General features: G+C 45.3%; 1 protein-coding gene across 1 annotated transcript in view; it reads right to left on the minus strand.

Annotated features, from left to right (window-relative positions):
* The window catches only part of LOC149866350 (sodium- and chloride-dependent GABA transporter 1-like), a 32360-nt gene extending 19789 nt beyond the window's left edge, over positions 1-12571 (minus strand). Inside the window, exons 1-5 of the mRNA XM_090043390.1 lie at positions 12334-12571; positions 6733-6864; positions 6280-6380; positions 1479-1588; positions 970-1102 (exon numbers count right to left, since the gene is read on the minus strand). Coding sequence (XP_089899516.1) covers positions 970-1102; positions 1479-1588; positions 6280-6380; positions 6733-6864; positions 12334-12571 — 714 coding nt within the window. The remainder of the gene's footprint in view (positions 1-969; positions 1103-1478; positions 1589-6279; positions 6381-6732; positions 6865-12333) is intronic.
* Positions 12572-15605: the final 3034 nt, after the last annotated feature.

A 15605-nucleotide genomic window follows, 5' to 3' on the forward strand; every position in this document is an offset into this window, starting at 1 on the left:
TCCCTGTGTTATGTTACTACTTATGTAATATTTCTGAATTTTTAGGGTTTTTTCTATTAATGGCATGGGAGGACTGACTGATCACAGAAATATTGAGATAAACTAATTCCTGGTGAAACTGCAGTAAAAGCAATTCAATTCTATGTGTGATGAATTTGATCCACAGAAATAGGAAATGTAACCAACTGAAGTAATCTTGCCCTTATTTTCTATCACTTTACCGAGACTTATTTTATTAAAATGCTTCAGCAGTCCTAATTTCCTTGATTCCAGCACTGTGACACTAGTTTACAACCTAAGGGAGTTTACCATAAAGAAGTTTTTTCCTGTTATTTAACCTAGATTACTCCTTTCTTGTCATTGCATTACTCCAAGTTGTACCCTAAAATATATTTATCAGGACCACTATTTTCATAAACTGAGTAATTTCATGGATTTGTCCTTTCATTCTACTAGTCTGCAATGTTAAACAATAGCAATAGCTGGCAAATATAATATGTTTCTGTTCCGAGGGTCATCCACCAAGACCTAAAGTGGTAGATGACGATTTCCAAAAGAGACTAGTGATTTCAGATGCTCAATTTGCAACATCTTAAAAGGGCAATTTCCAGAGAGGAGGTACTCAGGAGTGGGCCATAGGCCTTTTTAATATGTCTCAAGTTGGGCATCAAATGTAATTTTTGAAAATTTTTGCCTGAGTCCATCAAAGATCTGACAGTTCAATATTCAGCCCTGTGACTCTATCGTTGTAGAGTGCTCTCTATGTTTAGAATGAAAATTACTGCAAGCATGGTGGCAATTTTTATAACTATGAAAGGTAAATGTCAAGAATTTAATGGCACTTGCTGCAATTCTGCCTTGAAACACAGTAACCCTAATTACAGGCACTCAAATAAAATTGAGTCTGGAGGACATTTCAAAGGACAGCAATAAAAAGCAACACTGTAATGCAAGATTATTGCAAAGTACCTTCCCTGTCCACTCTACACCTTTCCAGATGGAAAAATAGACAAGAACCCATGCTAGAGCAAGAGTTCCAGCAAGGGGCCAGCGAATGCTACCTGGCTCCCCCAGGCCTCCAGAAATCTGGTGCATGTTCCTTCTGCAAAACAAAAGATGTTACATTTTTTAAAGTACAATCCACAAGGAACAAAGGGTTTGAAATTGCAGGGGTGGGCAAAGGGCACAAAGGGGGTGAAGGAGCAAGCTCAGACATGGGCAGGGAGTGCAAAGGCCTTAGACACAGAGAAAAAGGATGAAAGAAGGAGGACGGAAGGAGGAAGGCTTTGATCCCCCCTGCTCTGTCTGAACATCTGACTACATGCGAGTCTGCCATTTAGAAAGAGCATCTCCCGTGGGGCACCCTCTCCATATGGCCTGCTGAATAAATCCATGCTATTGACAGAGACTTTCAAAGCAGCACCAAAAGACGGAACAGCCACTGCAATGGTAAAACCTGACATAGGCTGGAGACGTACTCCCAGAACTCAGTCACAGCACTGGTCAGATTGGTGGTATCGTTGAGCGAGTAGTTGGAAAAGCACCGATCTGTGTTCCAGGCATTGCCACAGCTTTGCCATGGGAGGTCCTAAAGGGAAGAGGAAGTTGAGGGTAAAACCAGGGTAGCAATATTTAACTCTGCTCTCAAAACACTCTTCATAGCCCTCTCATCACTGAATACGTATTTGCTTGTTAACCCTCTACCACCTCCATTTGTACTAATTAACAAATGAATGAAGGAAGGAATTAAAATGTCAGACTCTAAGAGCAGAGGATTCTCTGTGGACTTTGAGAAGGGAATGTGAGGTCACGTTCTCAGGAGGGGAGAGGGGCTGTGGAAGCATAAGCCTGGGTGGACAGAGAAACTAGGAAAAGAGACCAGATGGGTGCTGGAGCATCAGGCAGTGCCTGAGGGGTATGGGCACATGGAAACATAGGAATAAACAGGTGGAAGAGACTACAAAAACAGGAGAACATGCCAGAAAGCATCTGCAGAAATGTAAAGATGTGCCAATGTGTAGGCAGTTGGTCGGGTATGGGGGCTATTGAACATGAGGATGGCAGGGGGAGCACAGTGGAAGGTTGCAGGAAATGTCAGGTCAAGCTTGCTCAGGTATGTCTACACATGCTTGGAAGGTGTTATGGGGGTAAGCATCTTCCAAATGTAGGGTGGACATATCCAGTGTGCCAAATAAGGTCTTGGCCATGCATCCATTTGTAATGCTACAAAGTGCTGTAGGGTGCTATGGGAGTAAGCACTTATTCAAAACCTCAAAGCCATGCTGTACAACCAGGATGGGACTTTTGCTCCCTCTGATTCCAGGCCAGAGAGGTTGCCTCTAGCTGATGCCACCACCAACTCAGGGAAAGGGCCGAGGGAAAGACATGCTGTCCTCACTCCCCACCAAATTTGTGGGCAGTAGGGGCTTTGCTTGATGACTGCACCTGCCAGGACTGGGTCCTGCCCCCACAGCAGCAGCTGTCAAAGATAGGCTGTAGCCATCAATGGGGGTGGCAGAGCTGCTCTTCTTGCCCCCTCCAGCTCCCTGCTGGTGGTGGGGGGCTGTGCTTGCAGGCCATGGCTTCCCCCCTGTGTGGAACATCTTCCTCAGAACAGTTGAACAGCTGCTGATGAGTTGTTTCATAGATTTCATAGACATTAGGGCCGGAAGGGACCTCGGAAGATCATCGAGTCCAGCCCCCCGCCCGAAGGGCAGGCAGTCAGCTGGGGTCATAGGATCCCAGCAAGATAAGCATCCAATTTGCTCTTGAAGGTGTTCGGTGTAGATGCTTGAACCGCCTCCGATGGCAGGCTGTTCCAGACCTTGGGGGCTCGGACAGTAAAGAAATTCTTCCTTATGTCCAGCCTGAAACGGTCTTGCAGTAGTTTATGACCATTTGACCTCGTCATTCCTTGGGGCACTCTGGTGAACAAACATTCCCCCAGATACTGGTGGTCACCCCTGATAAACTTATAGATGGCCATCAGATCACCCCTGAGCCTTCACTTTTCCAGGCTAAAGAGTCCCATGGCTCTCAGCCTGTCGTCGTAAGGTCTGCTTTCCTGACTTCTGATCATGCGCGTGGCTCTTCTCTGTACTCTCTCAAGCTTCTCCGCATCCTTTTTGAATTGTGGGGCCCAAAGCTGGATGCAATACTCCAGCTGAGGCCTCACCAAGGCCGACTACAAGGGGAGAATGACGTCCTGGGATTTGCTTGAGAAGCATCTATGGATGCAAGTCAGCATTTTGGTCACTTTACTAGCTGCAGCATGGCATTGCAGGCTCACATTCATCTTGTGGTCAATGATGACCCTCAAGTTTCTTTCTTCCGTAGTGCTAGCCAGTGTAGCACCGCCAAGCCTATAAGCATGCTTCAGGTTTTTCTTCCCAAGGTGGAGAACATTGCATTTTTCAGTGTTAAACACCATCAGGTTCTCATCCGCCCTTTTGCTGAGCCTGTCCAGATCAGCCTGGATCGCCCACCTGTCTTCTGGTGTGGATGCTTTGCCCCAAAGTTTGGTGTCATTGGCAAACTTGTCCAGTCTGCTTCTGACTCCAATGTCCACATCATTAATGAAGATGTTGAATAATATGGGTCCAAAGACAGAGCTTTGGGGGACCCCACTGGTCACAGGGCACCATGACGATTGACTTCTGTCAATTACCACCCACTGGGTCTGACCATGGAGCCAATTTCCCAGCCAGCGGATTGTGGTGGACCCAAGGCCACGGTTGGCCAGTTTCGCCAAGAGGTGATCATGGGATACCAGATCGAAGGCTTTTCTGAAGTCAAGATATATGACAACAATCTCTTGTCCCTTGTCCAGGTGGTCACCTGGTCATAGAAGGAAATGAGATTGGTCAAGCAAGACTTACCTGCAACAAATCCGTGCTGGCTATCCCTCAGGATGTTGGCATCGGCCAGTCCATTAAGGATGGCCTCTTTAATAAACTTTTCTAAGACCTTCCCAGGGATAGAAATCAGGCTGATGAGCCTACGGTTTGGCGGATCCACTTTCCTTCCTTTCTTGAAGTTAGGCACCACATTGCCTTCTTCCAGACTTCGGGCATTACACCAGAGCACCAGGAGTTCTCAAGGATCCGTGCCAGGCGCTTCATGGAGCACGGTTCAGTCTGTAACAACTGTACTGCAAACAGAGCTGTAATGGCCATGTAATGGCCATGTGGGCTTTCAGGGAGCCAGTCAGTCTCCCCTTCTCTCACTCCAGAGAAGGAGGCAGAGCAGAGCACTCTGGGATGCTGGAGGTCTAAGAGTTCCCAATAGTGCTAAAGAAAAGTTGCTGTCTGAAACAGAAATTTGTGGTGCCAGGTCTGCCATTTTTGTGGTACTACAAAAAGCCCGAGCATGTGGACACTTGGTTTTTGTGGTACTACAGCAGCAGACACTGCATCTAGCACTACAAAAGTAACATGTGTCCAAGGCCTAACAATACTCAATAGAGGAACTAAATAAGAATAGGCAATTTAGGCCATTTTACTGTGTAGACTGGTCTTAAGGTCTGGATTCAGCAAAATATGCAGATACACACTTAAGTCCCTTTAAATTTAAGGGATGTTAAGCATGTTTTTACGTACATGACAAATGGCTGCCTTAGAAGTCTAGATCTGTGGTATAAGTCTGTTCACTTTGCTGGAGCTGATTCTGGGAGAAATCTGGCCTAGCAGAATAATGCTGATGAAGAGAGTGTGTCGGTTAGGTTGCTTCCCTTTATCTGAACTTTAAAGACCAAGTTGAGTTGCAAAATTCAAGCATGGGTGTGGGTTCAGGTTCTGATCAAACAACTCCTTGCCCAAATTTTGGGAATACTCCAGTCTGGGATTTTGATTTGGGCCCAGCTTTCTTTAAAGAAACTGAGAATATGTTTGGTAACTGTGAAATGTATTAATCAATTTGCTGAGACTTTCCATTAAGACTGTACAATCAGCTTTATTAATCATACCTGCTACTGCCTGCATATATATGTAGCAGTGACTAAACATCCAGTGTCCTGTCCAGAAAAAAATGAGTTCTGCATGAAAGCTTGGACAGGTTAATTCTCTAGGGGTAGACTCTTCTTTGTTGCTTCAAAATCTTCAGAAATCTCATATCCATCTCACAACAAACTTTACAAATTACTTGTCTGGGCTTGTGAGACTACAACAATATTGCCAGTGATTAGAAAGCATTAGGTACTGCAGACATATGGTTTGGGAGTGCTAAACAATAGGAAGATTTTGGCAAAAGATTTCACAGATGCTTGAAAATGGATTCAAACAAAAAACTTAAACTGGACTGCAGTTTGGTACATGTATAGCATTTCAGTAGCTAAGTCTAAATTAAATGGAATCCCAGAGGAACATGGTAATACAAGTCTTCACGTTTGTGAATTGCTAAGATTTATTCTCATACATTAGAGGTCAATAAACATCAGCTGACAAGAAATGAATTTGTGGCTTGATTCTGATCTTACATTAAATGATATAAGACCCTGATTTAGGCAAGTACCCCACTGAAGATAATAAGACTTAGCACAGACTAACTTATATACTTAAAACGGTGTCCTGTTTAGGGGCACATCCTTACATTTCTACATATGCTTCTAACATAAACAGATGCTTAAGTGCTTTATTGAATCAGGCCTACACGAGGAGAAATCCCATTGCAGTCAATAGATTGAGAGCAGCGTAAATGAGATCTAATTACTGGGGACATGTTTCTGACCTTAATGAGATAATATGAAGAAGCTATGTTTGGAACTTGTCACTACTAAGGTCTGAAACTCTAGGGATGTGAAGAAAGACAAGATGATTTTTACAAGACTCAGGGCTGCAGAGGACACATTTCTAAGATTTGTAAAGGGAATATTCTGCTTAAAAGAAAAATATCAGTATAGTTGTAATTATTTATGAATGTCTCAGTGAAGAATCCAAGATCAGTGTTAATTGAGCCGCTTTACTCAATCCATAAGCAATCTGTTGTGATATTTTATAGCAATAGTTTTCAACCATGTTTCATTTGTGGGCCCCTAAAAAATTTCAAATGGAGGTACAGACCCCTTTTAATTGTAAATGTAGGTATTCCCATAATTTTGATTGATCATAGTCATCTTTCACAGATCCCTTAGACATAGTATGCAGACACAGTATGGCCCACAGGTTGAAAACCACTGTTCTGTAGTGCAAAAAGTAATATATTACACTCCACTTCAGAGAAACAGGGTTAGAAAATACACTATAAGAGGCCAAGTTAGCATTTACAGAAATGGCTGAAACTCACCCCAGTGAAAGAGCTGAAGAGATAGTACAGTGACCAAGCAATGATGACAATATAATAGATATTCAACCAGAATGAGAGAACCACAGCAGCCAGACCCACTCCTGGAAGAGAAGGCAAAAAAGCATACTTAACATTAAGCCTGTGGAGTTGGACTGAGCAGACAAATTAGGTTGCCCAATCCAGTCATTGGGATTCAGGATGCTTCCATAAATCAGTGTTACCTGTACGTTTTTTGTTATTATAACAAACAAAGTCATTCAAACAAGGAGCAGGATTGTTGTTGAAACCTGCACACCTTAGTGAAGGCATAACTGTCTACACTGGCTCACCACTCATTTCCCAAAGTCCTGTGTCCCATTCCCACAGGGTTTACTTCCAAATCCAGGACAGTAATGGGGTTAATCTCTAAAGCTAGTTAAATTATCTCAGCTCCATGGATTTACAGTACAGTACCTTTAAACATAGGTGCTAATTTCCAGACACCCAATCCGCCCACGGAGGTATATTGGCCGAGAGCAGTCTCCAGCAGGAACAGAGGAATCCCAGCAAACACCAGTGTCAGGAAATAGGGGATCAGGAAGGCACCTGAAAGAACAAGCAGCTTCTAGCAAAGGGCTCTGTAATGTTCCATTACCGTCAGTCTTTCTACTGCACTGGGGCAGCAAACGCATTCCAGGTTAGACAGAAATCAGCCACCTCTTCACTGTGGAAAGCTCACAATTACTACATGAATTCCAGGGTTCAGTTTGCCACCCTGGTACTCTATTCCAGTCTCAGCAATCAAATGGCAGTATTGTGCTCACCTCTGAGGCCATCCCATGTGATAGTAGACCAAGTTTCTCTGGATCTGTCTGTAATTATAGTTAGGATCCTTATGCTGATCCTTAGGATCCTTTCATAACTATGAAACTATGATGTATTTTCCAATAAATGATTAATCCCTTTTGCCCTACCAGTCACAAGGTGCCCATCACTGACTTATCAACCCAAATATTTTTATCACATCTGTCAGTGTAGCTTCTGCGCACAAGCCAAAATGGTAGGCAGGGGTAGGTCTTTGGCTATTGATTTTCTGTCCCCTCCACACAGCCCCAAAGCAGAAATGAGTGTTTGCATGCATTAGCCATCAGTTTCCTTGTTTTCTACAATGTTATTATTACAGGAAAGTTAAAGCATGCAGGTGGGTCTTGCGTCTTGATCTGAGGTCATCATACTTCATTGAGGAAGGCAGCTCCATAGTCATAGGATGGCTGTTAAGAAAGCTCAGACTCCAGCTGTCATTGATCTAATGTTTACTAAGGAGAGCTCCATTCCTCCTGAAGCATGGGAAGTCCTTGCCATGGAGGACATAGCTACTGAGCTCTGAAGATTAACACCATGAGTTCAGATTAGCTTACTCTTCAGCAAGATAAATGGATATGACTGGAGTTTGGAAGGGAAATGTTCCAACTTACCAGTGTTGGGGGTTGCTGCATTCTGGATGAGTAGATTTTCAAAATCTGCTACTTCATTTTCAGATATAAAGTATTGCAGTCAAGTCTAGCAGTTGAGAAATCCTAGATCTTTGTAATTGGGCCCATATCTGACAGTACTGAGCTCCACAAACCACTAGGGATGGCCCTATGGAAACACATCACATCAGTCAAGACTGCTAACTCAATGGGTGTGCAGCTGAGGCCCAGTGGGAGCCAAATAGGCAGCTGGGCCCTGCTGGGAGAGGCTGGCTTCAAGCCCCATACATGGAGTTATGGCTCAGGAACATGAATTGGCAGCAGGTGGCAGGCAGACAGGGATCAGTGAGCTCTGGGCAGACAGTTCAATGGCCATGAGCCTGAGTTGCAAGCTGGCACAAACACAGACTTTCATATTCAGCAACACCCTGGCATGAAGTAAACAAAAGAAACACTGCGAGCATTGACATCAAAATGACTTTGTCTGTTCACCAGCCTTTACAGCATAATAGCTAGCAATGGATCAACTACAAGCCAGAAACAAGGTCCAAATCCTCAAAACAGCTTTGGGGAAGGTGAGATCCAATGCTGGAGGCTGTTAATATTTGCTTGTCTTCCAGCAAAGCCTAGATGCCCTGCTGATCACCAATCACAGTGCTAGCTAGTAGCTATACACAGGTGCGTCTACATGAGATGCTTTTCTTTAGATTAGAGCAAATGACTCTGTAGTAAGCATCAGCGTCTGCACATGCAGATGCTTACTGCACAGTAATTTGCTCTAATTACAAATAATACAAGTAGCAAATTTACTCACAATTAGTTACTACGCAGTACGGCACGTATAGACAACTAACCAGGAGCAAACTTGTCATTTTTCATTTTTTAAGTTATTAACCCAAGGAAAAGAGGGATGATTTGGTGATCATGGCACTAGATTGGCAGTTCAGAGACCTGACATTCAGAGGTGTCCTGTCTGACTTTGGGCAAATTCCTCATTTGTACAATGGAAAGGATAAGACTCCCATTTCCTCCCTCTGGTATAATACAGTCTTTGAAGCAAAGGCTGTTTGTACAGCACCTAAAAGAATGGAGCTCCAAACTTACTTGGGGTCTCTTGCTGCTAATATGGCACAAATAACAATAACAGTAATAATTCATCATTAAAACAGCAGCTGCAGACCTGTGACTAATTGCCAAGCTAGAAAATCACCTATGTTTTTGCTTGTAACCTTATGCAAAGTCAAAGTAGAAATGCCATTGACAAGCTTCTCATTTAAAGAAGTGTTTACACCATCAGGTGTCTTCAAGTTCAAAACCTCCCAGACAATTAAGCTATTGCCTATTAAGCTATATTCAGAGCTAATTTAAAGCCTGTACAACTCTGTTTACATCAGGAAGGCTGCATACAGTTATAAGTCAGTGCAGAATTTGAACATTATTCATTGGGAGAGAAAATGAGCCTTGTGCCTGGCTGCAGCACAAAGCTAATACACCACTTGAATACAACACCCCCCACCTAGGCCTCAGGCCTCATGTAGATTTATAGGACTTGTGCTGAGCACCACTGCACAGGGGCTGTATATCACCCTAACTATTTGCCCAATAACAATCTAAATTAAATCAGCCATGGCCTGATACAATGTGACAACAATAAGTGAAAGGACAATATTTCCATTCACTTCAATTTGCCTGTGTGTAATGGACGCTGCCCACACAACCGTGCTTTGAATGTTGTACATTCAGGACTCTGTAATTGGAGTGCCACCCACAGTCTGCTCAGGTTTGGAGACCCTCAGTCAAGGCAGGAGGAAGGCTTTGCCTGCCCTGGTCCGAGTCAGATGCCATTTGATTCTTCCCCAGTGCTTTACATTGACTTCAAATGACATTTTTGTGCGTCAGTTTACCTGCTCCTTTTCAGATGTCAGCAGCCTTCATGGCTGCTCATTGTTGTAGGCTTCAGAGACAATTAAGCCCGTTGGCAGGCAGACCAGAGATGGAATAAAGGAGATTGCAGATTGTGATGACCAGCCTGAACAAACTAGCAGCATGGGGCATTCGAGCATAAGCCGGCATAGCGCATGGTTTTTAATTTCCTGAGGGCATCGCAGTAGGCTTCTTAGGTTCATTTAGCCCTTTATGAATGTCCCACTGGATAATACTATATGCCTACCTGTGCTGTGCTAGATATCATACTGAACTATATCCTAATGCTAATAATGGCACTTTAAACATCAGCAGCATCTTTCATCCCAGGATCTCAGCATGCTCTGTGAATAGGAAATGTTTCAGCTTTATATGACACCCTGAGCCGCGTATCATTATTCGCCATTTATACATAAGCAAAGTGAGCCATACAGAGATGATGTGACTGAGCTGAGATCACACATCAGCTACGTCACAGTCAGGAATTAAAAACAAGTCTCTTGTCTCTAAGTACCGTGTCTTAACCATAAATCCATTCTTCCATACAAATTGGCATGAGGAACTGTCACTGTGAAAGGAAAAAAAAATATCAGGCTCCCTAATTTCTTATCCAGTCTGCAGCAGTAGCCAGCTTCCACATACTTCAAAGGAAGCTACATCCACCCCACTTCTCCCCCATAAATGCACCTAAGTGTGCTACAACTTTTTGTGGTAGGATTTCACAGATAGTATCATGTAGTGGGTAGGGTTGGGACAGGGAGCACCGACACCTGGAATCAGACATGTCTCTTCTCCAAAGAGCAAATCAGGGGAGACAAACTAAAACGATATGCATGACATCAAAGCATATACAGGAAAGCTGGGACATACTGTTTGTGAGGAAAACAAGTAGTGAAGTCAGAGAAGAACAGAATTTTAGGGAAAACTTTAAAGGAGAAGGAAAAGACAAAGGGAAGATTAGTGCATTAAGAGAGGAAGGCACGTATACAAGGGAAACATGAATGAAGGGGGAATCTGGGACCAGTAGAAATGAAGAGAATGAGAAGGAAAATAAGGAAGAAAGAAAGAGTTACCACTGAGGCTGAACTGATTCAGAGTCTTAGAGACAAGGACAAAGAATTTGAACATAACGTGAAAAGAAATAGGGAACCCTGGAGACAACAGAAAAATAATCAAATAACTGCTGAAGCAGAAAAAGAGGAAGATTACTTTAGCCATAGACCACTGCAGAAGAGAAGGGAGGTGAGATGTGGGGAAGAAGGCATGGAGACAAACATTGAAATCAAGACAAGCTGTCTAGATACATAGGTGTCCACCATCACCAGGTGCCATGGCACCTCATAGGTCACTGATGGACCATACCTCTCTCCATCAGGAAAGAACAGATACTTTACAGAGGAAGACCTGACGCACAAGCCATACATTTTTTATTTGTCTGGGAAGTCTGTGGCCAACAAAGAGAGTTGCCAGCTGTCTAAATTTTCGGACACTCCATAAATAACCAGGCTAAAAACAGCTGTCTGTAAATTTTATAAGAAAAACTGTGCCATCCATAAATCATGAAGCAAAAACAGCCCCATAAAAGCATGGAGCTGACTGAAGCTCTGTGGTCAGAAAGCAAGTTGAATGTATTGTTGAAGCCCAGAACAAATCAGTACCAACCTGGTGCCTGAGCAGGAGCACAGCACCCAAAGGTAGCTGTTCTCAGGGCTTTGTGGCTCCCATGCTGATGGTGCTGCCTTCCAACTACCTGTAACACTGCTGGGTGGCAGGTAGACAGACAGTGGTCTTTTTGTGGGGGTCTGTGCTGGGATGAGGAAAGTGGGGTGGCAGCAGTAAGGTTGAGGGGGTGAGCTGAGGGGGCAGCAGGGTGTAACTGGTAATACCATGGTATGGGGGTAAGAGGCCCCTGGGTGGGGGCAGCGTGCATTGCTGAAGTCAAGTAGGGTTGCCAACTTAAGAAAATGCTTTGTTTTGTTTGTTTTTACTAACAACCAAACTTTTATACTATGGCCTGAACCTGATCCTTATCCAGGGTCTGGCAGAAGGCTTACATGTACATTATATAAAATGCATGTCAGTAAAAATATTAGTTCTCAGTAAAAGTTTGCAGATTGTTGGTAAAAACCCTGTCAATGAAGCAACTGAATCCTCATTCAGTGCCCTATTACCACTAGCTCATCTTTCTTTATCACCTCTAGAGATAACCAAGAGGTAGAGGGGACCAGCAAGGAAAAGAGAGATTGTAACAGAACTAAAGAATAAGAATGCACAGAACTTGAAATGGATGGATACTTGGGGTGAAAGACTCTAATTCCAGCTGTGCTGCAGAGTTCCCATATGACTTTTCCAAGTCCCTTAGTCTCTCGGTGCCTCAGTTCTTGCATCTATGAAAGTGAGTCAATAATACTCACCCCTCTCACAGTACTGCCATGATTTTTAATTCATGCTTATCAATATGATGCACTGAGCTCCACCCCTAGGGGAAAGCTTAAGTAATTATTTCTTCCTGACCTCATCTTTTAAGCACCTTATGCTGACATGGGTCAATAGATTATGAGTAGAATGAAGGGGAGAGGGGCCAGCAGATCAACCAGCGCAGGCACCTATTTCAGAGCACTAGCTACATCCCTGGGTGGAGGCCAAAACAAAGAGTACATGGTTGGCAATACACTCTCACCTCCTCCATTCTTGCCACAAAGATATGGGAACCGCCAAACATTGCCCAGTCCAATGGCATAGCCCACACATGACAGCAAGAAGTCAAACTTTCCCTTCCAAGAACCTCTGTCTGGTATCTCTTTCTTCTTCTGGACACTGCCAGCTTCTTGGGCAAGTGACTCAGATTCCTCAAGGGCTGCTTGCTTTACCTCGGAAGATGAGTTCAGCTCCACAGATGTGTTGTCAATCTTACCCATCACAGCTCAAGTGACTGCATGAGCTGGAGGACAGGAAACAGCACTTCCAGACCCAGCTGACCTCAGAGGAAATGGTACCCTGTGGGTTGGACAAAGCCGCTGCAAGGAGGAAGTAGAGAGAGAAATCACTAGTTGTTGTCTTAAGAGGATGAAGGTTTATGAGCCAAGTAATCCTAAATAGTAACTGTGGCTCTGAGCCTGACATTCTAGGTAGTTTTGAGCAAGTTGTATCAACCCCACCCATTTCAGTAAAAAAAAAGTTCTTCAGTTTCCCTTAGTATGAAATGATATTTCCCTATCCCAGAAGGAACTGTGAGGAGGACGGTTTCTAACAGGCTTGGATGATGCCAAATGGTAGGTAAGATCTAAAAGATCTAAGCATTACTCTTACTAACAGAAAAAGAGGTACTGGAAGCATAGCCTTTACATGGTCTCATCTCACAGACTTCCTGCCACTGTCAATGCATCTCAAATACAAAAAATTCAGAGACAAGTGTGGAACTAGACATTCACATGGTCCAGGCAACAAATTACCACTGGTGATGATATGGTCATAAAGCATCTCTGTGGAAAGAATGAACCACAGGATACAGAGTTTATATTCCTAATAAGGGAACAGCGATGTTGGACAAGTGTGTATGCTTGATGCCATCAGGTCACTGGGGACTGTAACAGGGGGACCTTCTCTGGGCTGATTTCCCTGTGGCCTGCCCGCCTATTTCTGGGCTAACTGCCCGCCTTCTCATCCACCACGCCTTGATGATAATTAATTAATTGTTGTTGATTAAGAGGGAGGCTGCCAATTTCTTGCCCCAATGCCAGGGGTTGCTATCTGTGGCTCCATACCTCCCCTACACTGGAGCCCATGCCTCACATCCTCTGTTGTCAACATCACTGGCCCCACTCTGGGCCCCAGAATCCTCCAGGTTGACCCCCACCTGGATCCCTCCACTCAGGCGGCCTACTCCACCTTAATTCATCATGGTGTCTTGTGACCAGTGGGGTCCCCCCAGGCTCTGTCCTTGGGCCCATATTGTTCAACATCTTCATTATTGATGTGGACATTGGAGTCAGAAGCAGACTGGCCAAGTTCGCCAATGACACCAAACTTTGGGGCAAAGCATCCACGCCAGAAGACAGGCGGGTGATCCAGGCTGACCTTGACAAGCTCAGCAAATGGGCAGACAAGAACCTGATGGTGTTTAACACTGAAAAATGCAAGGTTCTCCACCTTGGGAGGAAAAACCTGAAGCATCCTTATAGGCTCGGCAGTGCTACACTGGCTAGCACTATGGAAAAAAGAAATTTGAGGGTCATCATTGACCACAAGATGAACATGAGCCTGCAATGCCATGCTGCAGCTAGTAAAGCAACCAAAACACTGGCTTGCATCCATAGATGCTTCTCAAGCAAATCCCAGGACGTCATTCTCCCCTTGGTACTCAGCTTTGGTGAGGCTGCAGTTGGAGTACTGCATCCAGTTTTGGGTCCCACAATTCAAAAAGGATGTGGAGAAGCTTGAGAGAGTCCAGAGAAGAGCCACGCGCATGATCAGAGGTCAGGAAAGCAGACCTTACGGACAACAGGCTGAGAGCTGTGGGACTCTTTAGCCTGGAAAAACGCAGGCTCAGGCGTGATCTGATGGCCACCTATAAGTTTACCAGGGGTGACCACCAATATATGGGGGAACATTTGTTCACCAGAGCACCACAAGGGATGACAAGGTTGAACGGTCATAAACTACTGCACAACTGTTTCAGGCTGGACATAAGGAAGAATTTCTTTACTGTCCAAGCCCCCAAGGTCTGGAACAGCCTGCCATCAAAGGTGGTTCAAGCACCTACACTGAACACCTTCAAGAGCAAATTGGATGCTTATCGTGCTGGGATCCTATGACCCCAGCTGACTTCCTGCCCTTTGGGCAGGAGGCTAGACTCGATGATCTCCCGAGGTCTCTTCCAGCCCTGATGTCTATGAAATCTATGAAATTCTAGGCTGCCTAGCTCCCTGAGCTGCTCCCCCTTATGGGTGTGGTCCCCTCGGGACCTTTGGCTCTACTGGCCCTGGCCCACCTACCACATGAGAGAACAACACATGACTGACCCCTACCAGCCCCCCCAACCCTCTTTCCGCTGCCCAACCCCCCACAACCCCTGCCTGCTCCCCCAGCCCCACCATGGCTGCCTCTGTCCAGCCCAGCTCGGTATTTTAAAATAAAAGCCCTGGTGCTCACCGGGTGCTGCCAGGCAGGGGGCGATCCCCTCTGCCCCATGCTGCATGAAGAGCTCTGCCATGAGGCCCCCGACTCCCCGCCTCTCCCCCGACCCCCCCTCCCCCCTCAAGTCCACCCATGGCTGTCCAACCTGGGCCAGGTCTTGCCCTTTAAGAAAAAAACTAAGAAAAGCCCCCACGCTTACCGCTCCTGTGGTAGCCTCAGGGGGCTCATGCAGAGCCCCCCATATGGCGTGGGCCAGTGAGGGGCTGCAGGGATAGCCCTCTGCCAGCAGGAATGGTGAGTCCAGGGGCTTTTTCGTGAGTTTTTTTTTCTTAAATGGCCGGAGCTGGCACCAGTGGGGGGCTGGGGGAGTGAGGGGAGGTTGGGGGGATCATGCAGAGGCCCCCCATGCAGCATGGGGCAGTGGGGGGGGCAACGGGGATCACTCTCCTGCCTGGCAGCACCTGGTGAGCCAGGGCTTTTTTTACCCCAAGTGCTGGGAGCTGGGGCAGGCAGGGCAGCCATTGCCCAGCTGGGAGAGTGGGCGGGGGATGGGCCTGGCCTGGCTGATGCAGAGATTCAGCAGCGGCCAGATCAGATTCAGCTGAATCAAATCAGGACAGTGATTTGAATCATCAAATCAAATCACTGTCCCCCGAATCCAAAATGAATACTAGCCACTTCGCACAGGCCTAATAAACATGTATGTGGCAGTATATTGTTACACCTGAGAGGCAAAGATTTCACCTGAGGAAGAATGCCTCGCATTTGAAAGCTTGTGTAAATCTATCCTAACCTTGCAATTGATCCAATAAAAGA

The sequence above is a fragment of the Crocodylus siamensis genome, chromosome 4 (genome assembly GCF_052110815.1).
Source record: "Crocodylus siamensis isolate JL-2025a chromosome 4, ASM5211081v1, whole genome shotgun sequence".
Classification (NCBI taxonomy): Eukaryota; Metazoa; Chordata; order Crocodylia; family Crocodylidae; genus Crocodylus; species Crocodylus siamensis.